The sequence below is a fragment of the Borostomias antarcticus genome (genome assembly GCF_949987555.1).
Source record: "Borostomias antarcticus genome assembly, chromosome: 3".
Taxonomy (NCBI): domain Eukaryota; kingdom Metazoa; phylum Chordata; class Actinopteri; order Stomiiformes; family Stomiidae; genus Borostomias; species Borostomias antarcticus.
In genome coordinates, this window is record NC_140236.1 from 34,741,489 (window position 1) to 34,768,584 (window position 27,096).

At 45.7% G+C, this 27,096-nt stretch overlaps 1 protein-coding gene across 1 annotated transcript; it reads left to right on the forward strand.

Annotated features, from left to right (window-relative positions):
• Positions 1–3,852: 3,852 nt before the first annotated feature.
• tbl1xr1a (TBL1X/Y related 1a) lies at positions 3,853–27,094 on the forward strand (the record flags this gene model as incomplete). The annotated part of the gene is made up of 14 exons (XM_084436163.1): positions 3,853–3,983; positions 9,362–9,415; positions 10,442–10,507; positions 16,828–16,933; positions 17,943–18,088; positions 18,687–18,906; positions 20,623–20,755; positions 21,294–21,435; positions 23,654–23,717; positions 23,804–23,901; positions 24,117–24,177; positions 25,527–25,648; positions 26,122–26,196; positions 26,975–27,094. Coding segments are annotated over exons 4-14 (1,239 nt in total), but the record flags the coding sequence as incomplete, so codon positions are not given.
• Positions 27,095–27,096: the final 2 nt, after the last annotated feature.

A 27,096-nucleotide genomic window follows, 5' to 3' on the forward strand; every position in this document is an offset into this window, starting at 1 on the left:
TGTGTGTGTGTGTGTGTGTGTGTGTGTGTGTGTGCGAGGGGGGGATGGGTGGGATCCGTGCAGTCGCGTTTCCGCAGACATAATCTCTCAGTTGCTGCGCAGCTCTTAAATAGTTTACAATAATCTCCGTCTCTCTGGTACATTTGGAGAAGGAGGAGGAGGAGTAGAGCTCTGCTGGAATGGCCGGCAACAGAGCACAGCCATTATGGATACGAGGAAGGAGACGTCGATAATAGCGGATATAACCGTAGAAATTGATAGCAGATTTGAAAGCAGCGACGTGTCAGCAGGCCGTGGGGCAGACGGAACCTGCGACGGTTTTCAGCTGGATGAGATGAGCGCAGATGTATTAAATAAAAGGGAAATATTGAATTACACATTACGTAACGTGTTCTACAGGAAATGCCTTTCTGTCGCTGCCAAAAAGCACCATTCCTCGGTGAGGAGGGAGAGAGAGAAGGAGAGGATGGAATATTGCTCTCCTTCTCTCCCTTTGTCACTCCTCGCTACACATAAAACAGTGTACAGTATAGGCTGGTCTATTGTACGGGTCTATATCTAGAGAAGTACCCTACCACTGACCGACACATGCAGAAAAGGTCTTTGTGCTGACCTCTATGCCTTTAGAAATAACAATAAAATGAGCTGATACGAGCTGATAAACAGCCATTGTATAATTCCATTCACTGCTAAAGAATATGGTGTGTTATGTTGGTCTACACTGTTATGTTATATATCTGGCGTTTGCTGTTTGTGGAGAGAATGATTGGAGACTATGAATGGGGAGAAAGATCCCAGTAGCCCATTTGTTTGTGCCCCACATTTATAATTCATCTCTTATGGCCTAAACATATCAGTCTCCTTCTTTGTTACGGCTTAAACATTTCTAATTATGAATATCTTGTTACGGCCTGTATATATATATATATATATATATATATATATATATATATATATATATACAGTCTCATATTGTTGTTATGCCTTAAACGTTTAGAATTAGCAATCTCTTACACCTGAACATATCTGTTACATTGTTGTTACAGCCTAAAACATTTAGAATTAATATCTTAGATTATTGTTACATCCTAAACATGTATGATTAGAAATATCCTATTGTTCCATCCAAAACATGTATTATTAGCTCATATCTCAGCTCAACATATCTCTTGTTAATTACAGCCTAAAAGCTTCTTTTGAAGCTAGTTTTACAGCAATGGGATTTGGGTTGCAAGAAATGGTCCTAATGCTGTCAACATTGCAGTCCTTAAAGGTGCTACATGGAATATGTTTACTGTTCCTTCATATTAGCAAACAAATCAGGTTAAATCAGAGAGATAATTTTGTAAACAGTGCAGACAGGCTGAGAAAACTCTTTGTCTATCATATGGATATTGAAAAATATTCACTTCACCACCAACCCTGCATATTAACCTGGTTAAATTGCTAATGCAGCTATATGAAGAAATAACAAATATGGTAATGTACCTTTAAAAAGCTTTCCTTTGTTAGGGTTACTCTGACTACCCTACCAAACCCTAACCCTAACCCTAACCCCTAACCCTAACCCTAGCCTGCTGCTTGTCCCTCTCTCTCAGAGATATCTGAACTGTCAGACGTACATTTCCCATTTGTAAATGTTAATGTGCTGAGAGTCCTTGGGATCGATGCGGAAATAAAGCAGTCCTGGTTTCCAGCGTATCGACTGGGGAAGCGGAGTGTGCCATCTCCTGCCCCTCTCTGTGGCACTCCCGCGCAATCTAATCACTTATCTGCAGCAGCCGCCTCAATCTTAATGATTAAGGTTACGCTTAAATCATACCTCAGTCGAGCCGGGGCCCGATTACTGGACCCTTAATGAAGATGTAGTGGATCATGCAGCTCTGTCAGAAAGCCCTGTTTATCACAACTATTTCTGATTCAGATACAGAGGGACAGGCAGCTTTATCTCCTTGCGCATACACACTCCTGCCAAGGTGACACACACACACACACACACACACACACACACACTCCTGCCAAGGTGACACACACACACACACAGACAGATCAACATTCAGTCAACATTCACAATGCTACTGCTGTGTCCTGTAGAGCAGAGCGGATAGCCAGAGATAACCTCGGCGCTGAAAAGGAAGCAGTGTGTGGTTGTCATCGGCGCGGGGGGAGGTGTGTGTGTGTGTGTGTGTGTGGGGGGGGGGGGGGGGGGGTGCGTGCGTGTGTGGGGGGAGGGGAGGGGAGGGGAGGGGGGAGAAGATGTGATCAATGGTGGTCATTGTGTGAGGGGTAAGTAACGACAGAGGGAGGGTATCTCCACTGGGGGCCTGTGTGGATGCTCAGGGTCATCCAGGGCTGACTGAAGACACCCCTCCACACACACACACACACACACACACACACACACACACACACACACACACGGGAGAGAGCTACTGAGCTGAGACACGGGCATCTCATTAATGAGAGAGGACAGGGGAAGTTTCTATCTATCTGTGTCTTTCTACTTCATTCTATTTTTGTCTGCTTCTGCCCTTGTCCACAAAGACAGAATGGAGACAGAGATGGACAGATGGACACACACACAAATACAGTCTCTCTGTCTGTCTCTGTCTCTCTGTACAGCTCATTAATCTTGCAGTGCTCTGCCCAGAGGTGCCTCAGTTCAGACTCTGCTCTCTGTCTCCTGTCACTCCCCCACTCTCTGTGTCCACTTCCAGACCCTCTCTCTGTCACACACACACACACACACACGAACGCGAACGCGCACGCACACTCACACACACACATACTCACACACATACACTCTCTGTCACACACACTCTCATACACACGCACACATACACACACACACACTCACTCACACGCACACACACACACACACACACACACACACTGGCCCACGTAGTGTCTTTGTGTTACTGTGAGTGAGTGGTGGATAAGGTGGTACATCTAACCTTTCATTGGTCCATGGTTGCTCCTCCCCCACCATACGTCATGGGAAGTATTTTTTTGTATTGCATACATAACCTGTCTTTGTCAACAACCAATAGCAGCTGAGTCTTCTATACAATAGCAAGCAAATTCAAAGTATAATGTAACATTACATAAATGTAATTTCTAGAGTGACCCAGATATCTTATTGTTGAGGATGTGGGGATAGCATATATGAGAATAGAAGCCCAAAATAAACAATTTCCCACCCTAGATTAAATATCAACAATAGCATCTGATGGAGATTTCAATGTGGAAATGAATTTGAGAAGCAGAGTAGTAACCTAATGATCTGTATGATGAACAGACTTGTCATAGTGGTAGTGTTTTTGTTGTGTGTAATTGAAGATTCTTCAAAGTTATGATTGTCAAAAAATATTGATTTATTAGTTATTATATATAAAACATCGGTTATTGAATTTACATGCTACACAACATTTTAACACGTTTGTTATATTTTACAGCAAGGAACTATGGACATGTCAGTAATGTTTATTTTGCTAATATGGGCATATGCTAATTAGCTTATTCCGTAAAGATAATTTCCAACAACACTAGATAGGCCTACATGAAACAATATTTCACACTGCGACACCCATCTTGATGTTTATGTGTCTTTCCTACGCCTTCGAGAGCTGCGGAGGGAACTGCCAAGGCCTGCCTCATTTTCGCCTGGCTGGTCCGCTCCTCGGTGTTTCAGTGTCTGAAGCCGTTGGCTGGTTCTGAACGGTTTGGCTCTTTCTCCACTAGCAAGCAACCTTACAATGTACCCCAAGTGCTCTTCTATCTGATTTTTAGAAGGATTTAACAATTTCTACACTTATGTAATCAAAACACATCGCTCAATTGGGATTTTATCTACCAAGTCGCTATCTCGGATTGGTATTATAACGCTTTATTGTGACTATATTATAGAGAATAGCGGAGGAGGAGGAGATTCCATATAAGGAGCAGAGGAGAGAAGGCACCCCTTGTGTGATCTGGACATTTAAGTAAGTGTTTTCTTTGCTTTTCGCGGCGCATTTGTTCGTATAAAATACACCACGTCTCCCATTAGTGTATGTCTACCGTTTAATGGTCGTTTTGTCTAGTTATTGAGCTGTTTTGGACGTTTATTTGGATGATTTCACAAGGTGGGGGATGGGCAGCGTCAGCGTGTGTGTGCGCGGCGCGCGCGCGCTTATGCATGAATGTGTGTGTGTGTGTGTGTGCGCGTGTGTGTGCGCGCACGCGCGCGCGGTGGCTTTGAGAGCTTGCTTCCTACAACTTCAGAGGGCTTTTGTTGCTTTGTGGCAGAGATAACTATGCCAAGTTGTGTGAGGACTGTCAAATAATATAATTCAAACTAACTCTGACAAATCAGACATGTTGATTTATAAAGCCAGCCAGCCAACTACTGCTTCATTACTGTAAGCTACAATAGGCTAAAGGCAATACAGTTGTTCCTATAGCTTACCATTACTCAGGAAGAAGTATTTATCTTTGTATCAAGACCTTTTAACTAATAAACCTACATCTATCCATGTCTATTTATGCTTTTATGTCTATTTTACAAGCAAAATCAAAGATTATGTGACACTTTCAACTGTGCCATGCAGCTGGCAGTTTGAGAGCCAGGGTGTGGGGGAGGGGAACCCAGAATCACACCGCCACCAGCCTGGCTACTGTAGCCAGCTCAGCTCTGACACAATGTCACCCAGCCAGTAAACAATGACCAGTGGAAACTATTTAAAGAACAACTTATGTACATTATAAATCACTAAGATGTATTTATATTAAATAATCACAGAACATTGAATTTAGTCTGTGTTGCATTATGCTGTTGCTAAGAAGGCGTTTGTTATTGGTTAACACTGAGGTCACAAAAATAGGATACATGGAGAATGTTCAGTCAGTCAGTTCAGCAGTTTAATGACAGTTGTACTGTTTGTCTTTGTGGTACCATTTCCACAACTATGCGTTTGTCTCCAAAGATACAAAACCATTGACGTGATGTCGGACTTATCTGCTTTGAAAAATAATTATGGGCTGGTAGTGTAATCACAGTCTCCCTCTGACCAAGGGCCCTAGTGTGTGGTGGAGAGGCACAGTTATGTAACTGGTGCTCTGTGTGTGTGTGTGTGTGTGTGTCTGCTGAACGTGTGGGGGAGGGGAGGGAGAGCTACAGTGCCATGGTAGGGTCTGTCTACCTGACCCACTGCCAGGAGGAACAATACCAGGCCTACACACCAGAGAGAGACGCTTAAGATGGAAGCCTCGGTCACTGGATTCCATAGGCCAAGTCCATATTTTCATTCATTTCAGCGCTGCGTTTTTGTTCTGTTGGCATGGCGCCTATTCCCAATAAGGATAGACTGAGTCAGGGATCAGAAGCCCCATCGCCTTGGTTGTAAATAATGATAAGGAGTTGTCAAATCTTGACACACTTTTGACCAGAGGCGTTTCACACAGGCTACAGATGGTGTGTGTATCTCTGTGTAGCCCTCAGATCAAGCTCTCTCTCCGGTCAAAATATGTGGTGGAACTGGCCACCCCATACGTAGCAGTGTAGTAGTCTGAACTCTAGTCTTTAGTTAGTTTACCCAGAAGCAAGGGACAGGGATTCAGTCTGCTAGGAATAGCAACTCATTAGTCCTGTTTGTGTGTGTGTGTGTCCACAGCTCTCCCCAGTCACATGTTTGTGTTTGTGTGTGTGCGTGTGTGTGTGTGTGTGTGCGTGTGTGTGTGTGACCCCTGGGGTCAAGTTCAACATTCTGTAGATTGCCTCTGAGCTCCGGGCTCTGGTCCTCCTACTTTTACAAGGCCAGGTCTTTGAAGTCCCGTGTTCGAGCCCTGCTCTGTGCTGCAGTCACACAAACGGCATTGCCTCGCTTTACGTCAAACTGGTTTTGTTGTCAACACTGTTGGAAGAGCAGGTATGTGTTGCCTAACAACAAACATATACAAACGCTTACCAAGCAAATGTGGAAGCATCGTGTGAAACAAGAATTTGAATATGGTGTGGGCAACTACAAGAGTAACCGCGTTTGTTCGTTTTACTACACCTGTCTTTTCCCCGATAGTAGTGCTGTAGTTAAGAGTGAAACAAGCTTCTTTCAAAGGAATATCCAGTTCCTGTAGGCTGTAAACAGGTGGCAGCCTGGGAAGTCTTAAACGGGGGCTGTTACCCTACAGAGTAATCGCATTGCTGCTACACAGAAACATACTTCTCATATGTCTTGTAGCCTGAAAGGTTCTATACCGAGGCACTACAGGAGAGTAAGCCGTGTTTAAACTACAATCATAAATTATGACAAGAAATGTAAATGTGCAGTGTTGCAAAGCCCGGTGGCGAGAAGAGCAGGTCCCTCCTTCTATAAACGGCGTACGTCGGCAAAAGGGGCCTCATTATCTAACCTCAAACTATATAAGGGAAAAGTGATGGGCAGTCTGGCAATATGGGGGAGGCTTCGGCCTAGAGACAGGACATGGAAATCATGTAAGCACAATTTTGAATCTGGAACTTTGAGCAGCCAATGTGAATTATAAAGGTTTAAAGTCGCACAGAAATTAAAAAAGCATTCTGTCCCATTTTGGTTCACATAATTGGTCATAGTGTTCACCTATTCAACGATGTATGCCAATTTTTTGTTGTTGTAATCTTATATCAAAGTATATCATTTCTTACTTCCTGGAAAACGGTAGGTCACGTGCAATGACGACAAGGTACCTTAGATTTTAGGCCAATAATCTCACGACATCCACCCGTCAATCAACGCTATCCATCTATCGAATCTGTCTAAAGTTCTTAAAACCCGTCCACATGTTCCAATCAAATTCCTCTAAACATATGTCCCACCCTCATAGCTTGTTTGCGTCGGAAATACGTCAAACTACGGAAGTTAGATGATCTCAAATGGCCGTTTCTGTGCGACTTTAAAAACTTGAGATGACCACCTCTGAGAAAATCAAGTGTTGGCTTTACTACCAATAATTCACATAAATTCCAGGGAAGTTGTCAGACATTATTTATCTATTTGTCAGTCGCTCCTGTGGGAAATCTCTGAAAACCCCAACAAGACTCCGTTCTCTCAGTAGAAACCTTTTACAACCCCTTTTTTCAAAGAGTGCGTGTGAGATATGACAGTGGTGCTGTACGTGAAACTGCAGCCTATGTTCCACAGCATGGAACATGTTGAGATGGAACCCGAGTCGTCTTGGATTAAAGCAAAACCATCCCATTATTCTGACCGTATTTATTCTCCATTTATCAGGGCAAGTCCCATTGAGATGGAGATCTCTACGCTAGAGGACGGAGTCAGAGTTTAGAAGCATATTCCCGTGTGGAATTATGAAATCCAATGGCTGCATTTCACACAAATATCATGAGATCAATATGGGCTGGACTTGAGCTGGTTGATCAATATGGGCTGAACATGAGTTGATGTGTTTGTGATTGGTTTTATTGTTAGCGATTTAGCTTCCTGGCCCCAGTTGTTTCATCTGAAGAAGGGCTAATCTGAAGGCAGGGCCACTGTTTCCTATTACAAGCTTCATAATGCTTGTGTTAGGGAATCATAGCTTGTGTTATAAGGGGATCATAGCTTGTTTTGATGGCTTCCAAGAGGTTTCTTTTTATAGACTAGTCATTGTATCAGAGTTGCATCTGTTTCATTATATCCCGAGGGTATTGTTGCTCTCGGACGTTTTGGATCATCTGGAAACCCTCGGTGTTTAGTCCAGGCTACAGGCTAATCTCCACCAAGAGGAATGAATGGTGATTGATTTGAACCTGAGCATGACTCTGACAACATAGACAATTCTTTGTTGATATGATTCCACATATGATAGAGAGAGCGACCATATGCTCTGGCCTACTTCCCGAATACGAGAATCAGGTAAATAGTCATTTTAGAATTATGACTCACTTTCACGCTTGTTGCATAAAACACCCCCAGATAAATCTTGATCCAGGCCCTCTGCCATTGGCTGACGGGATTCGTACATGGCGCAGAGGTGTCCGTTTCCTCCTTTTCAGGGCCAGTCTAGCTCTGCGACTCACCTGACTAGCTCCCTGACTGTCTCCAGCACGGGTACACAGTGTAATTCAAGCCCCCACAGCGGCTCAGTCTCTACTATGATGAAGCAGGAGGCGAGGGATCGAGGAGTTCCAGAATAGGCGTACTCATTAGTCACTGCGACTAGAGGATAGGGTTGCAAAATTCTGTGAATATTCAAAGTGGAAAATTCTGTGAAAATTCAAACTTTCCAGGGGAATTAATGTTAATTTATGGGAATTAACGTGAATTAAAAAGAATGAACTGGGAATTTTGGGGTTATTTACACCACCTGCATTTATATTTTGTTTTGTCATAGGAGACATGCAGGCAAACATTTCTAAGACAGATTTTAAAAATGTCATTTTTGACTTTTTGATCTGTTTGTGAGTAGAACTTTAATGGATTCTACAGCCCTCTTAGTGTGCAGGATGCTAGGAATTAGCTGTGCATGTGATGGAAGAATGAACTGCACATGTGATGGATGAATGCACAGTGCAGAGTTGAAATTCAACTGAATTTGCATTGAATCGGGTTGTTTTAACCAAGATCATGCTGCAAGATCTAGAATTGCTTTTGATGTTTTGTTTTCCTCAACTAGGCTACATCTAAGTTCCCTGTTATAGGGGTCTGTGGTGGGGTAGCGGTCTAATGCATCGTGTTCCGGTGCAGCTGCCCACCAGGGTCCGGTGGTCTCACCAGATCTGAGTATGGCCGGATCCCAGAGGGAGGGGCCTATTGGGCCACCGCTCCCCGAGGGTGGTTAGTTTAATCTCCGCTTGAGAATTCGTCACACAACAGCAACCCTTTCTGGTGTCGGAATTACGGTTGCGACATTAGGACAGGGTCAGTTGTCTACCAAATTGGATGAAAATGGGCTAAAATCCTAAAATAAATTAATAAAATAAAATAAAAAGTTGCAGCAAAAAGCTGTTATAGGCTACAAAAAGGTAAACATTTCAAAAATTCCCACCCTTAACTTCTCATGGTAAATTTCCATAAAGTTTCTGGAAATTTACCAAAAATTTACCAGAAACCCTACTATAAGACATGCCAAGCTGACAGACCAGCCTCTTAAACCACTATGTATCTTAGAGCTATAGGAGGACCAAAAACTGCTAAATTATGTATCACATCATATCCATTATTAATTGTTACAATACTATTATACATGTGCAAGCAGCACCTATAACATGTTATTGCGCACAATTCTTTACCCTGCCCAGGAATGTTGGTACCCATTGGTGTCAGTGAGGAATGACACGTTTTCAGCCAGTGTGATCAGTCTGTTGTGCGGAGCTGCCCTTAACAGTCTTTGTCTTGTTTATCCCAAGGGTGAAGAAGTACTCTTGCCATTGCCAGTCATCTGAATGACAGTCAGTCACATGGTAAGCAGATAATTTAAACCCCATCAGAAGTTAACCTTTCCTGAAGCCATCAATCAAGGTGCTGCCATAACACCTGAAGCAATAATACCGTAGTCGCTGCTATCATGCTCTGACGGTTGATTTATGGGCCCGTGTCTGTGGGGATATGCAGAACATCCCTCTGCTGCTTATTGAATGGGGCCTTATTCTGTTGGAGTCCACAGACAGTCCCATAAGCCAGATGTAACGCTGCTAGCAAACAGAGGCAGAGGTGACTGTCAGTTAAGGCTTTCCTTGAAGAAAGCCCATGCTTAGGCCGTGAAACTTGATTCCACTGTCAGAGCTACGTACAGGTACAGAATGTTAACGTCACCGTTTCTCTTGAAAGAGAGCAGACTGTGTTTCGGGGGCATTCGTGGAAATCTAGATTGGATTGAGGTGTACTAATGACCTAACAAGGCTTAAGCCTTACCTTGTTTTGGAAGTTACCTATTCCATTAATGGGTAATCAATAATGCTTATTGGTTTGTGACTGAGAACACATTTCACAATCACAGACAATTTGAGCGTTCTTGCTGTCTGTTCCCCTCGGTGTGGCCTACAGCCTGTAGGCCTGGACCTCCAAACAAACGTGTCTTGGTTTACTTAGCTTAATGTATCACTCACGTTATGCTTTTCTTGGGTTTTCTGGCCAGGATTTAGAGGTGTGTCGTGTTTTCCTCAGTTAAAACACTGAATTGCTGACATTTTTTGTCATTTAACAGACACTTTTATCCAAAGTGACTTGATCTATGAGCTAGTGTTAGGGTTAAGTGCCTTGCCCAAGGGAACTAAAGATTGAGCAGATGTCTTTGCAGGTGTAGGCCAGACCTAGTGGGACTCGTGTTCGTGTAGGAATCTAGATATTAAGTAATAGCTAAGCTCACTACTATCAGATATAGATTCTGGTCTCTAAATCTTTGAGTTTGCTCTTCTCTACTGTTGTGATTATGATGTATCTTTGTCAGTTCATGACCACATGTCTAAGCATTTCTGTGTGTTCTGCAGGTGCTGAGAGCCTGGGACTACACCCCTGCTGAACAGACCGGTGGAGAGGACAGACTTACTGCTGTGGTGAGTGTTCTGTGGATGCTAGCTACATGAATCAACCGTTGAATCACAATCGCAGCCGGTGTTTCGCTTGCTAAGTACATAATGTCTGATGCCAGCTTTCGCTATGGGGGAGGTTAGAGGTTTGGAGGGGTTAGCTGTTTTTCGTTGTGAGGTGATGTTCTTGTTTTTTCTTCAGCACTCAACTCTTTTTCCATACTGATCAGCATCATGGCGTTCTCTGGCTTGGTGACTTGCTGTACTGTTAGGTCTTCAGCCTGAAGCTTAATGTCCATCATGCTATTAGACCAGGAAGCATAAAGCATCGGGTGATTGGTCTGGATAACTGGTGTTTCCTGTTGCAACAGGAAGTTGAACTCAGAGGAGGAAAATGTAATATTTGCATGGTTCACCATTAGAGGAAATTATGTATGTATTGTCCTGACTGGATATCAGAGACGTTCCTGATTGGTCTGTTGGTTGAGATAAATGTGGCTAAATGCCTTGGCGGGATTGCCTCCTGTTGATGAAAAACAACACTAATGAAAAACAACACACAGCAATAACATCAAGAGAAAAATATTGAATATGGCCGAGAGCATTCATTTCTTAGTGTGAAGGTATTTGTGAGAGCCAACCCCTATTAAACTGAATAAAAAAATCTAAGCTAGGTCTGTTTCTTTAATATAAATCACAGGGTGTTCTGTTTTACTGCATGACCTGCTCTCCAAATACCACAGAGTACTACCTCAGGCTCTTTGGTGCATCGGTTTAGCTCCAATCTGTCTTAAGCATAGACATTTCACACCTACACAGAGCAACTTGTCCCAAAGTAACCTCTCTGTTTGTGACGTGAGAGAGAGAGAGAGAGAGAGAGAGAGAGAGAGACAGACAGACAGACAGACATACCTGTGTAGGAGTGACAGAGCATGGGAATGACAGAGTGTTAGTGGGATCCCCACAGTGAGGACTCCTCACACACTTACAAACGGTGCCTATCAAGGTGTGAAGAAGTCCAGAACTGGCCTACACAATCATGGCTATCAGCACTGATATTCCTGGTTTGCTAACTGGCTGGTTTGCCTGTTACTAGTGCTACTGCCCTGAGCAGTATAGCCACATATAGCCATTTTAAGTTTGGAATTTTAACTTGTCAGATACAGTAAGCTTTCTTAAACAGGAGTACAATATCCCGATTTCATGAACAACAGCCTATTTAAAGGTGAAGAAAAATACAAATTGAAAATGTATTAAATGTCTGGCCACTTGCTGCAATATTACACATTATGGGCCATGAGCTAAGCGCTTCTCCTAGTGAATTGGGATGGCTCAAGAATATTTAATGTGCAAATTGCAGATATGCGAAAAAGAGGATGAAGTTAAATAGCTAGTGAGTTACACAATATACAAGTATACAGCTACACTGGACTGTTACAAAAACTGTTATTTTTTCAAAATTCCCAAAATGTTATTTCTTCAGATTTAGATTAAAAAAATAAAAATAAAAAGCTTTTTCCTTTTTTCATGATGTTTCAAGTGGAGCTAAACTGAGTTAATATGGTGTTTAAAGAATTGTTAAAAATGACATCAACAATTAAAGTATCTGAACATGCTTGTGTTTGTCACAGATTCCAAATTGCTCAAATCAATATTTCTGCACTTAAGCCACGTGTTTGTGAAATCATAGTGCCCTATGTTACTAGCTAGTCGAGCTATTCAGACGGTGGTATGCTGTTGGTTGGCTAGCTAGCCAGCTAGCCTGTTGACACTAGCTGTCCTAGCTGGTTGCTGTTGGTTGCCTAGCCCTAGCTAGCCAGCTAGCTTGTTGAGCTGCCCTAGCTTGTTGCTGTTGGTTGCCTAGCCCTAGCCACCTAGCTTGTTGAGCTGCCCTAGCTGGTTGCTGTTGGTTGCCTAGCCCTAGCCACCTAGCTTGTTGAGCTGCCCTAGCTGGTTGCTGTTGGTTAACTAGCCCTAGCCAGCTAGCTTGTTGACACTAGCTACCCTAGCTGCTGCACCAGCGGGATGAATGCAGTGGCTCATGTGGCTCCTTGCGCCCAGTGACTAAATAGACCAGCGAGTTGACACGGCAGACACACACATGCTAACATGCGTACTAGAGCCATCTGCCACCTCAGAATACCGGGCTGGGCGGTTGAGGGGTGGGTGTGGGGGGTGACAGACACATTTTCTAGCTTTTCAAAAGAACATGTAGCCTAATAGTCCCATTTGAGTTTCTGTCAGTTTGCAATGTTGCAATGTAGCACAAGGCTGCATTCTGATTCTTTTTTTTCCCCAAACCTGCTTTCATTGGAAGACTGCTTCACACCTCTTGACTACTGTCAGGGCTGTGAGCAATGAGAGGCTAATGGAAAATGGAATGTGCAGGCTGGTCAGATATTTTTATTGTGCAAAACTGGCACAGGTTGGTCTCTGAAACTATATAGGCCAATCTAAATGACCAGTCAGTCCCTTTGTATCTGCCTGGTTCTTCGGGGTATTACATCACAAGCGGTGTAGTCTAGCCTCCCCCTCCCCCAATCTATCTCAATCTGCAGGGACACATCCAGGCTGCTAGCTAGCATGTGGTTGTAATCAACCCAGCTCATTCTCTCTCCCTCCGGAGTCTTCCGGCGGCATTGGCTCTGATATCTGTTTTAATAGTCAGATGGCTCTGCAGTCATTTAATAGGTTTGGGGGGGGGGGGGGGGGGGGGTTCAACCTTATGCTGCAGCTACAGTTTTTTTTTTACTGCTGTTTTTCTTTACAGTATACATTTTGTAACCATGGGGCCCAAAGGCACTGAGTGTAGGCCTGTTCCCCTCAGGGGAGTGATGGAGTAGTTACACATGTACTGTCTCTACTGGTGAGAATGCAGTCCCAGGTAGTCAGCCCACTGTCTACTAGGGAGTTTCCTGAATGTGGTTGAACAACTCACAGTCACAGTAGCCATATCTGTAGGGCAGAGGTTAACGTGTGTTTTTGTGTGTTTGTGTGTGTGGCGTATTAGACGCGCTCAGTGAAACAATAGATGAACTGGCTGCCAGTCAGTGAGTCAGGTGTGGTTTGCTGTAATGTTTTTGAGTCTCTAGACCAACTGTTGTAAGGTTGACATAATGACCAGACCTCAACGTCTCAGTGACGTTGTTCCATTCCATATCGCTGCTCTTGTTGTGAATCTATGCATGGTGATATTGCTCGCCCGAGGCAGACTGAGGCGGAGCAGCAGATGTATTTAACAGGAAGGGAAACTGAGATATTCACTCCCTCTCTCTCTCCCTCTCTCCCTCCCTCCCTCCCTCCCTCCACAGCTGTGCACAGCACTCTCAAAATAGACCTGTGCCTCATGCCTGAGACATGGCTATGAAAAAGGCATGACCATCCCCAGTGCTCTGTTAGAGTAGAAAACGCAGTTTAGAATTCTTTCGGGGTTTGCACAAACCAAACGACATCCTACAACACATTTGTTGTGCGCAAAAAACCCCAATAACAACATGGGACTCCAATATGGAACTGTTTATATGTAATGCACAACGTAGTTGAAAACTATCCCGCAATCTCAAGTAGGCTACCTTGATTATCTTCCATTAAGATAGGATCTCCTCACAATCTTTAAAAAAAAAAGCTGCTAATCTGGACCATAAAGTGTCGCTTTGAGGACCATTTCCTTTGGGATTCAAACAGGGTTCTGAATGGGCTTATTTCAGAGGGGTCTCCAGCCAGAACAACGAGTAAATCCTTTACAAACCCTTTTAAAAGTATTTGTCGACATGCTTATGCAATGTTTTGACATGAGAAATGAGAATGTACTCGTTTCTAAAAGCCAGATGTCTTCTTCTCAGATCTGGTTTCCTTTTTGGGAGGGTGGAGACGACAGGAGGCCTATCTGTCGTTCTGCTCGGCAGTCTGAGTGCGTTCTACAGTAACTAGTTCTGGATGGCAGCTAAAGTATGTTTTACAGTAATTATTTATCGTGTTTACAGTACGTAGTTCTAGATGGAAGCTAGGGCATGTGGTATGGGTACTAGAGTGTGTTTACAGTAAGAGCAATGCCAGCTAGAGTGTTTTACAGTTCGGGCAGCCTGGTAGCTTTAATGTGTCCAAGTGTGCTGTTATTGGGATTGTTCAGCAGATAATGCAGGTTATAGGCTAGTTAAAGGACCTGCTTGTAATTAAGAACACACACATGTGGTTGGAAAAACTAGCTTCTCCACCCACCATTAAGGCCTTGGCCTGTACTATACGGTTGGTTAATGGCTTCAAGCAGGGTTTTTTCCCCTGTGACTGCACTATCTTAAGGAGGTGACGGTGAACGCAGGGCAGGGTTGGTGGTCCCTGAGCGTTGAGCTCCGGAAAAAGAGCTGACGTATAAATTGTGGGTTGTGGGTCTGGTTCCGAATTCCAACCTGCGTCGAGATTTGTAACGCGCTCCCCATCCAGTTGTTACACTGGCCCGGAGCGCCATTCACACACCAATGGCGGCAGCTGGCATGCAAGGCGCTTGCCTGCTCATTGGGAGCAATTTGGGGTTCAGTGTCTTGCCCAAGGACACTTCGACAGGTAGTCAGGAGGAGCCGGGATTCGAACCACCGACCCTACGATCACTGAACGACCCGCTCTACCAACTGAGCTATATCCTTCCAGGTAAACACAGAATGATCTGAGCTAGCATCTTATTGGGTGTTGCGTATGTTGACTAAATTCTAACAGACAAATATGATTACCTAATCTGACGCGCCATATGGCCATCTGGGAACTCTCCATTGGAAGCTGTTTGGAAAAGGGCAGGGACTTTCAAAACTACTTGGCAGGTGATTGGTGCAAACATCTGAAAAAATGTCTATCACATGCTAAATCCAACCACCCCTCGCCGTCATAAACCCACCCAGCGGTTTGTGATTCCATAAATTAAATTAACTTTAATTCTAAATTCTAACAGACAATAATGATTACGGTCTTTGCCTGCGATTCCAGAGTGTCAGTCTTTGGCACCAGTGGTGAGGAACATGTCTGATGATAGTATTGGCTCTGATTTTCTATATCAGGGCCTCCTGAGACCCTCAGAGGTGCTGATCCAGGCTGTGGCTAGCTGTCTTTCTATCTCTCTCTCTCTCTCTCTCTCCCTCTCTCTCTCTCTCTCTCTCTCTCTCTCTCCCTCTCTCTATCTCTCTCTCTCTCTCTCTCTCTCTCCCCCTCTCTCTCTCTCTCTCTCTCCCTCTCTCTCTCTCTCTCTCTCCCCCTCTCTCTCTCTCTCTTTCTCTCTCTCCCCCCCTCTCTCTCTCTCTCTCTCTCTCTCTCTCCCCTCTCTCTCTCTCTCTCTCTCTCTCTCACTCTCTCTCCCATCCCCCACTTTGAACAAACAGGAGATCCTGGCCTCGTTTATGACTCAACAGCGCCACTGCAGTGGCATGGTTGGCCCTGGGTACTGCACATTGTTATGGAGAACATACAGTAGTGCTGTTGACAACTGTTTCTCTAGGGTGAAGTCAGCCCAAGGCGCTGGTCTCAGCTCATTCCAGCCTCCCCGACATCGAACCACAGCCATTTAAATAGAAAACTGCTAGTTGAGAAAAGGTCATTCAGAATACATATTTCAGACTAATTGTGCCGTGTTGGACAGGTTCCTGGTGTCATGGTTGATGAAGTGTAACCAGGCCAGAGAAGTACAGCTCAGCCCAGGAGTGGTCACTAGCAGCAACAGGGGGACAGAGGACATAGCGTCCCCAAGCCCCCTCCCCCCCACACACACACACACACACACACACACACACACATAGTCCAACCCCTGACCGAGAACCCTATCCGGCTGCATACTGTGTGTGTAACTTTATGTGTGTGTGTGTGTGTGTGTGAGAGAGAGAGGTGTACACACACACCTCTGTGAGGAAATACTTCCTTCCACACACAGCTAAATGTGTCAGAGACCCTCAGGGGAGGTCTGTTCCAGGCGCGCAGCTCTGAGCGCCGCACTGTCCGAGGCATGGAAATATGTGCTCGGGGTTTGAAATAAATACTCTCTTTTTCTCCCTCCCTCCCTCTCTCTGTCTCTCTCTCCCTCCCCGTCTCTCGCTCTCTCCCTCCCTCCCTATCTGTCTTTCTCTCTCCCTCCCTCCCCTGTCTTTCTCTCTCCCTCCCTCCCTGTCTCTCTCTCCCTCCCCGTCTCTCGCTCTCTCCCTCCCTCCCTATCTGTCTTTCTCTCTCCCTCCCTCCCTTGTCTTTCTCTCTCTTGCCCGCCCCCCTCTCTCTCCCTCCCTGTCTTTCTCTCTCTCGCCTGCCCCCCTCTCTCTCCCTTCTCCCTGTCTTTCTCTCTCTCGCCCATCCCCCTCTCTCTCTCTCCCTCCCTCCAGGCCAGTGTCCAGTGTGCTGCTGACCTCATGGTGTAACCAGGTGTAAAGATGAGCATAAGCAGTGATGAGGTCAACTTCCTGGTGTACAGATACCTACAGGAGTCAGGTAGGCTTGCAACACCCCTCAGATAACACCCCTAACAACACCACAACATAATCAGATCACATAGAGATACCTAGAGATACCTACAGGAGTCAGGTAGGCTCGTAACACCCTTGAGATAACAGCCTAACAACATCCCAACATAATCAGATCACCTAGAGATACCTACAGGAGTCAGGTAGGCTCGTAACACCCCTGAGATACCAGCCTAACAACATCCCAACACAATCAGATCACCTAGAGATACCTACAGGAGTCAGGTAGGCTCGTAACACCCCTGAGATACCAGCCTAACAACATCCCAACATAATCAGATCACATAGAGATACCTAGAGATACCTACAGGAGTCAGGTAGGCTCATAACACCCTTGAGATAACAGCCTAACAACATCCCAACATAATCAGATCACCTAGAGATACCTAGAGATACCTACAGGAGTCAGGTAGGCTCGTAACACCCCTGAGATAACAGCCTAACAACATCCCAACATATTCAGATCACCTAGAGATACCTAGAGATACCTACAGGAGTCAGGTAGGCTCGTAACACCCGTGAGATAACAGCCTAACAACATCCCAACATAATCAGATCACCTAGAGATACCTAGAGATACCTACAGGAGTCAGGTAGGCTCGTAACACCCCTGAGATAACAGCCTAACAACATCCCAACACAATGGATCAGCTTGTCCCTGAGGAGTGTGTCTGAATAGCATTGCTGCACCTCAGGTAGTCACTACAGATAATTTATCTTCCACAACCAGGTAATAAGAGCTTCTGAACGTAAACAATAGTAAAAAAAAAAAGAAGAACTTAATTCGATTAGATATATGAAAAAATGTATATGGTGGTGTAGTGACACGGACCGAGAGGAGTCCATCCCCCCCCCCCCCCGAGTTTTACACATGCTGATTGTAACATGAACATGACACTGCTCAAAAACAGCATTCGATCTGTGGTTTGGGACTCCGCCCCCCCCCTCCCTGACATGTTACGCCCCCCCTCCTCCAGGGTTCTCCCACTCAGCGTTCACGTTCGGTATCGAGAGCCACATCAGCCAGTCCAACATCAACGGAGCCCTGGTGCCCCCTGCTGCCCTAATCTCCATCATCCAGAAGGGCCTGCAGTATGTGGAGGCTGAAGTCAGCATCAACGAGGTGCACACACACACACGCACGCACACACACACACAGCACACACACGCAAACGCACACAAACACACACACACGCACACACGCAAACACACACACACACACACACGCAAACACACACACAGCACACGCACGCACACGCAAACACACACACACACAGCACACACACACAGACACGCACGCAAACACACACAGGCACACACACACGCACGCAAACACACACACAGCACACACACACACGCAAACACACACACGCACGCAAACACACACACAGCGCACACACGCAAACGCACACACACACACACACACACGCACGCAAACACACACACACACACAAACGCACACACGCAAACACACACACACACACACACACGCAAACACACACACAGCACACACACGCAAACACACACACAGCACACACACGCAAACGCACACACGCAAACACGCACGCACACAGACACGCACGCGTACACACTCGACGTAATCCATTTGCTTCTTATCTGTTGGATTGATATGTTATCTTTATTGTGACTGGGATGCCCCGGTATAAACAGTGACGTGACGCAGAGCTGGGATATTAACCCTTACCCCTCCCTGCTTCCAGGACGGCACCCTGTTCGACGGCCGGCCGATCGAGTCGCTGTCGCTCATCGACGCGGTGATGCCGGACGTGGTCCAGACGCGTCAGCAGGCGTACCGGGACAAGCTGGCCCAGCAGCAGTCCTCCACCATGGCGCCCGCCTCCACCGCCAACATGCAGGGCAACCCCAAGAACGGGGACAACACCGCCAACGGAGAGGAGAACGGAGCGCACCCCTTAGCTAGTGAGTCCACACTTCTAGTACACTTAGCTAGTGAGTCCACACTGGTACACGTCTAGTACACTTAGCTAGTGAGTCCACACTGGTACACGTCTAGTACACTTAGCTAGTGAGTCCACACTGGTACACTTCTATTACACTTAGCTAGTGAGTCCACACTAGTACACTTCTAGTACACTTAGCTAGTGAGTCCACACTGGTACACTTCTAGTACACTTAGCTAGTGGGTCCACACTGGTACACTTCTAGTACACTTAGCTAGTGAGACCACACTGGTACACTTCTAGTACACTTAGTGGGTCCACACTGGTACATTCCTGGTACACTTAGCTAGTGGGTCCACACTGGTACACGTCTAGTACACTTAGCTAGTGAGTCCACACTGGTACACTTCTATTACACTTAGCTAGTGAGTCCACACTAGTACACTTCTAGTACACTTAGCTAGTGAGACCACACTGGTACACTTCTAGTACACTTAGTGGGTCCACACTGGTACATTCCTGGTACACTTAGCTAGTGAGTCCACACTGGTACACTTCTAGTACCCTTCATCTTTTGTCTGTTAAGACAAGTTCCGCCTGACTGCCCTAGCAGGTGGTCTCATAGCGCCCTCTCCAGTTTCGGTGTGTTCACTTGTAATGAGTCCCCTTACTAGAGATGCACCCATCCACTTTTTTTCAGTTCCGATCCGATTCCGATACCAGAATCTGGATATCTGCCGATACCGATCCGATACCGATACCAGCGTTCTTTTTTCTTGAATAATTATTATCATTAACTTAATTAATTATTATCATTAACATACACTTTATACACACCATATTCTTACTGTATTGCTACTGCTGCATTTAACTGTTATTATTATTAGGATATCGCGTATCTTGTTGTTGAGGAGCCAAAACATTATAATTTTACTCATCAATTTTACTCAACATATGGCTACTTGTTTGGATGTAGGCCTAACAATGAAAGAATCCTTGAATCCTACTTAGTCTATATATTCATTTTCTCATATCAGCGCTCACTTTCATCAAATAAAAAGTAAATTGTAGCCTAAAATATAAGCTTGGGATGAGACCCCCTGTCTGCTCTCCTGTCACTCACTCTGCATGTGCAACAGGCCTCAGCCTCAGTAGAGCAACGGTGTCATATTTCACTAAGGAGAGGGAGAAAGGGCTCTAGTTTACAGATTGCCTCATTAATGTTATCAGGTCTCCTATTAGCATTGGGTTTAAATCTGAAATATTGCCAAATAGGCGCATTTGCTTTTGGAAATCCTCCGCCATCGTCTAGTGTAACCAGCTAGAGCAAGCATGCAACTCAAGACTTTCACTTTCACTCACTAACTTTCTTTACAAATTATTTAAAACTTTTTTCAGTATAACGTTTGCTTTCACACCAAATGTTTGCAAACATAAGCAAACGGTGTGAAAGGTAGGCTAGTTTGGTGAACTAGACGCTGGACTGAGGGAAATGTGAATTGTAGTCTATGATTGGATGAATGAATACCGGAGCTTTTTCACTTCATCTGGATCAGTAAATGGATCGGCGACCTCAGACAGACACCCGATCCGTCAACCGCGTCTGGATCGGAGCCCGATCCTGATACTGGATCGGTCTCATCTCTACTGGGTACCCCCTCACAGGCAGTTGGGGTCCAAGCCACGTCAGCCTGAGAGGATGGCGCTGACGGGAGTGTGTGTGTGTGTTTCCCAGACAACCACACAGACATGATGGAGGTTGACATGGACGTGGAGATCCCCCAGAACAAGGCCATGGTCCTGAGAGGCCACGAGTCCGAGGTCTTCATCTGCGCCTGGAACCCCGTCAGCGACCTGCTGGCCTCCGGGTTAGTCACACCTTCTCTCAGTCCCTCTCTCTCTCTCTTTCCCTCCCTCCCTCTCCCTTTCTCTCTCTTCCTCCCTCTCTCTCTCTCCCTCTCTGTCTCTCCTCTTCCCATCTCTCTCACCCCCACCCCCCACCTCTCCCCCTCTTTCTCTGCCCTCCTCTCTCTCCCTCCCTCCCTCTCTCTCTCTTTCCCTCCCTCCCTCTCCCTTTCTCTCTCTCTTCCTCCCTCTCTCTCTCTCTCCCTCCCTCTCTCTCCCTCTCTCTCTCTCTCTTTCCCTCCTTCTCCCTCCCTCCCTCTCTCTCTTTCCCTCCCTCCCTCTCCCTTTCTCTCTCTCTTCCTCCCTCTCTCTCCCTCCCTCTCTCTCTTTCCCTCACTCCCTCTCCCTTTCTCTCTCTCTCTCTTTCCCTCCCTCTCTCTCCCTCCTTCACTCTCTCTTTCCCTCCCTCCCTCTCCCTTTCTCTCTCTCCCTCCCTCTCTCCCCCTCCCTCTCCCTCCCTCTCTCTGAGCGGTGTGTGACTATGTGCCCCCCCCACCTCAGATCAGGTGATTCTACAGCTCGTATCTGGAACCTGAGTGAGAACAGCACGTCCCCCTCCACCCAGCTGGTCCTCAGACACTGCATACGAGAGGGAGGACAGGACGTCCCTAGCAACAAGGACGTCACCTCGCTAGACTGGAATGTGAGACACACACACGGACACTGTAGTTACAATTAACACATTCACACCACGCATGACCACACCCACACACACGCACACACACACACACACACACACAGCAACTATCAACCACACACACACTAGCTACAATTCACACTAGAGATACACCGATCCACTTTTTTTCAGTTCCGATCCGATTCCGATAACAGAATTTGGATATCTGCCGATACCGATCCGATACCAGCGGTCTTTTTTCTTGAATAATTATTTATCATTAACTTAATTAATTATTATCATTAACCATCACTTTATACACTTTGCACACAACATATTCTTACGGTATTGCTACTGTACTGCATTGAACTGTTTTTATTATTAGAATATATTATCTTGTTGAGGAGCCAAAACATAATGATTAATCATAATAAATACATACTAAATAATCATACTAAATAATGAATTTTACCCAACATACTTGTATACTGGATGTAGGCCTAACAATGAAAGAATCCTTGAATCCTACTTAGTCTATATTCATTTTCTCACTTTCATCAAATAAAAAGTAGCCTAAAATATAAGTTTGGGATGAGACCCCCTGTCTGCTCTCCTGCCACTCACTCTGCATGTGCAACAGGTCTCAGCCTCAGTAGAGCAACGGTGTCATATTTCACTATGACACAAGAGGGAGGGAGAAATGGCTCTAGTTTACAGATTGCCTCATTAATGTTATCAGGTGTCCTATTAGCATTGGGTTTAAATCCAAAATATTGCCAAATAGGCGCATTTGCTTTTGGAAATCCTCCGCCATCGTCTAGTGCAGGGGTGTCAAACTCAAATACACAGTGGGCCAAAATGTAAAACTTGAACAAAGTCGCGGGCCAACATTGAACAAATGAAAATTTTAATATGGACCCAAACAAGTTTTGCTTTAACATTGAATATGCACTTATCACTTTCGCTTTTGGTGCGCATCAATGGTGTGCACTAACATATGTGAATACACCCTCAGACACAAGTGTTGGTGCTCCATCTGCTCAGTAGAGAAGCTTGTAAAACCCTGACTGTCCTACAGCCAGGCAGACAGACAGACAGCCAGCATGCAGACAGACAGACAGGCAGGCAGACAGGCCGGCAAGAAAGCAGACAGGATTGAATGAACAGGAACAGAGCAAACACAGCGGCCGGCTAGGTCAACACAGGTGTCTCTATCACAGTGAGATGTTACATAACGTAAAGCTTCTGTTTTCTGCCTTTCTTTTCGCCATTTTTAAGAAGGGGTAACACGGTTACAGTTGTAGTATGAGATTGCTATGACTACTGTCACAGAAGAGAGGGCGTTTCTGGGTCCTGTCTTGATTGACGTGCCAAAACAACAGCAGAGCATTATGGGATTTGTAGTATTAGCGGTGAATGCGCTGTATAATACTGGCGGGCCAGCTCTAGTAGTCATTTGGTATTGCCTCGCGGGCCAAATATAATTACACTGCGGGCCAAATTTGGCCCGCGGGCCAGAGTTTGACACCCCTGGTCTAGTGTAACCAGCTAGAGCAAGCATGCAACTCAAGACTTTCACTTTCACTCGTTCTTTGCAAACTATTTTAAACGATTGTTTTCGCACTAAACGTTTACAAATATACTGTAAGCAAACGGTGTGAAAGGTAGGCTAGTTTGGTGAACCAGACACTGGACTGAGGAAATGTGAATTGTAGCCTATGATTGGATGAATGAATACCAGAGCTTTTTCACTTCATCTGGATCGGTAGGTGGATCGGCGACCTCAGACAGATACCCGATCCGTCAACCACGTCTGGATCGGAGCCTGATCCTGATACTGGATCGGTCCAATCTCTAATTAACACATTCACACCATACTTGACTACACCTACACTCATACATACGTGACTACACCTACACTCATACATACATGACACACACTATAGCTACAATTAATGCATTCACACCATGCATGACCACACACACACACATACACACCCAGCAACTATCAACCACACACACACACACACACACACAAGCTACAATTAACGCATTTCACACCATTCATGACCACACCTACACACACACACACTGTGGCCACCATAAATCAAGCATGACCACGCATACACACACATACACACACACACCCAACAACTATGTACCGTACCACACACAAACACACACACCAACTTTCAACCATTATAAACAATATACCATGTTGATTCTCTTCTTTCCTCTGTGACAGAGTGAGGGCACGCTACTAGCCACCGGATCCTACGACGGCTTCGCCAGGATATGGACAAAAGATGGTCAGTCCTTTATCCTTCTCTCTCTGCCATTTCATTATTATACAGTCGTGATCTTTGACCTACAGTATGACCTCTGTGTCTCCCAGGTAACCTGGCCAGTACACTAGGCCAACATAAAGGCCCCATCTTCGCGTTGAAGTGGAACAAGAAAGGCAACTTCATTCTTAGTGCCGGTGTTGACAAGGTGACATTTATATTCTAAAAATACATATAATGTGTTTTTGTTTCCTTCCTGGCTCGCAGAGTAATTTGGTTACCGGAGGAACATTGAAATGTTCTTTCCTAGCGGCTCTCATTCCGTCTGCTCGATACTCTGAATAAATCTCCTAACCTGTCGGGATTATTATTGTTTTTCCCCTGAGAAGTCGTTTTTGATTGTGTGTGTGTGTTTCTCTCCAGACTACAATCATTTGGGACGCTCACACAGGCGAAGCCAAGCAGCAGTTCCCCTTCCACTCTGGTGAGCTCCACTGACAGGCTGCTAATCTAACTGACAGGCTGCTAGCGTACAGACTGATTAGCCTGGTACCACCATCCCGTTCTCGCTAGCTCACATTCTGTTTCGCTAACGCAGAACGGTCAGGCCTTCGCCTCCTCCAGAGCCATTATGCCAAAATCCAGACCATACCGGGCCAATCAGGGACTGCGTTTTAACTGCTGTCCCGCCCCACAGTGGAAAGCAGCCCCTGATTGGTTCGTGTCCCTGCCGCTTGCTAAACAAACATGGCAGCTCCCGAAGCAACGAGTGGTAACGTTAACGTTAGAAGAATAAACGCAGCTATAAGTGCTGATAAAACGCTGATTGGCTGAAGGTGTTTGTCTGTCAAGGCAAGTACCCCCGCCCAAATAATCGCTCTCTATGGGGCGAAGGCCAGACCCATATTGCGGAGCGAAGCAGTGAGCTCGCTAGATCGGGATGGTCATACCCGGCTACAGACTGATAGGATGCTAGTCTAACGGACAGGCTGCTAGTGTACAGACCGATAGGATGCTAGTCTGACAGGCTGCTAGTGTACAGACCGATAGGATGCTAGTCTGACAGGCTGCTAGTCTAACCGACAGGCTGCTAGTGTATAGACTGATAAGATGCTGGTCTAACTGACAGGCTGCTAGTAGTCTTAACTGACAGGCTGCTAATATACAGACAGTAGTGTGCTACTCTAACTGACAGGCTGCTAGTATACAGGCAGTAGTGTGCTACTCTAACTGACAGGCTGCTAGTATACAGGCAGTAGTGTGCTACTCTAACAGGCTGCTAGTATACAGGCAGTAGTGTGCTACTCTAACAGACAGGCTGCTAGTGTACAGACAGTAGTGTGCTACTCTAACTGACAGGCTGCTAGTATACAGACAGTAGTGTGCTACTCTAACTGACAGGCTGCTAGTATACAGACAGTAGTGTGCTACTCTAACAGACAGGCTGCTAGTATACAGACAGTAGTGTGCTACTCTAACTGACAGTATTGATCATCTAATCATTACTGACAACTTGTATACTTGATCACCTGTGTGTTGGTCACCTGGGTATTCCTGACCACCTGTGTGTGGATCACCTGGGTACTGACCACATGGGTACTGATCACCTGGGTACTGACCACATGGGTACTGATCACCTGGGTATTCCTGATCACCTGTGTGTTGGTCACCTGGGTATTCCTGCCCACCTGTGTGTTGATCACCTGGGTACTGACCACCTGTGTGTTGGTCACCTGGATATTCCTGACCACCTGTGTATTCCTGACCACCTGTGTATTCCTGACCACATGTGTGTTGGTCACCTGTGTGTTGATGGTCCTTCCTGTCCTGCAGCTCCAGCGCTGGACGTGGACTGGCAGAGCAACAACACGTTCGCTTCCTGCAGCACGGACATGTGCATCCACGTCTGCAAGCTGGGTCAGGACCGGCCCATCAAGACATTCCAGGGACACACAGTGAGTACACTCTACCATCTGTGTGTGTGTGTGTGTGCGTGTGAGTGAGTGAGTGTGCTTTGGATTTGTGTGTGAGTGAGTGAGTGAGTGAGTGAGTGAGTGAGTGAGTGAGTGAGTGTGTTTGTATGTATGTTGGTGTGAGTGTTTGTGTGTGAGTGAGTGAGTGAGTGAGTGAGTGTGTTTGTATGTTGGTGTGAGTGTGTGTGTGTGTGTGTGTGTGTGTGTGTGTGTGTGTGTGTGTGTGTGTGTGTGTGTGTGTGTGAGTGTGTGTGTGTGTGTGTGTGTGTGTGTGAGTGAGTGAGTGAGTGAGTGAGTGAGTGAGTATGTGGATGTGAGTGATTGAGTTTGTGTGTGTGTGCGTGTGTGTGTGAGAGAGAGAGTGAGTTTGTGTGTGAGTGAGTGTGTGAGTGTGTGTGTGTGTGTGTGTGTGTGTGTGTGTGCATCTCCTGATAACACCTCTTCCTCCCCTCCAGAATGAAGTCAATGCAATCAAATGGGATCCTACTGGTAACCTGCTGGCCTCCTGCTCGGACGACATGACCCTCAAGGTGAGAGAGACCAGAACCTGTCATTTCTCCCTCAAGGTGAGAGAGACCAGAACCTGTCATCTCTCCCTCATGGCTACGGAGTCATGGTTACCAATGAATTATTTACATGCAATCAGTTATTCACTTGATCATGCCTTCATGTTTTCTTTAATACCAATGAAAGTGTGATGAATACCACATCTTGAGCACAAGCTCAGATACTCAGATACACAGACATACACCAGCCCACTTCCGGCTTTAGGCCTGGGCCATAGCAAACACACCAGTATTTGCCATGTCTCTCCTATGATGCTTTTTTAGCCTCTCTTACTCTGAAATGTAATTTAATGTAATGTATTGCTTTTTAAATGTTCTTAGCCGGTAGACAAACATACTCCAGGAGCTTGCTCCATCGCCTTGTTGAGAGGGGTCAGGGAAGAATTTTTACAGCTCACTTTTCTGGCCCCCGGGTGATACTGTTTTTTTGCTTCCCTCTTGAATATGTAGGGGTGGGTCGTATGCCCACCTCCCTTGTTCTCTGTAAAGCGCATTGTGTTGCCTCTGGGTATGAAATGCGCTATACAAATAAAGCTTTGATTGATTGATTGATTGATACTCACTCAGCCTGACCAAAACACCAGCATGACGTTGAAGGCCTGATCAGTGTAACCGATGGTAATATCGCCATCGGTCATGAAGGACTGAGTTACGGAGGTCTGGAAGGACTGAGTTACGGAGGTATGGAAGGACTGAGTGGAGGTCTGGAAGGTTTTGCTGAGAGGCCGTCTCTGTGTTCCAGATCTGGAGTATGAAGCAGGACGCGTGTGTCCACGACCTGCAGGCCCACAGTAAAGAGATCTACACCATCAAGTGGAGCCCTACGGGCCCCGGAACCAGCAACCCCAACGCCAACCTCATGCT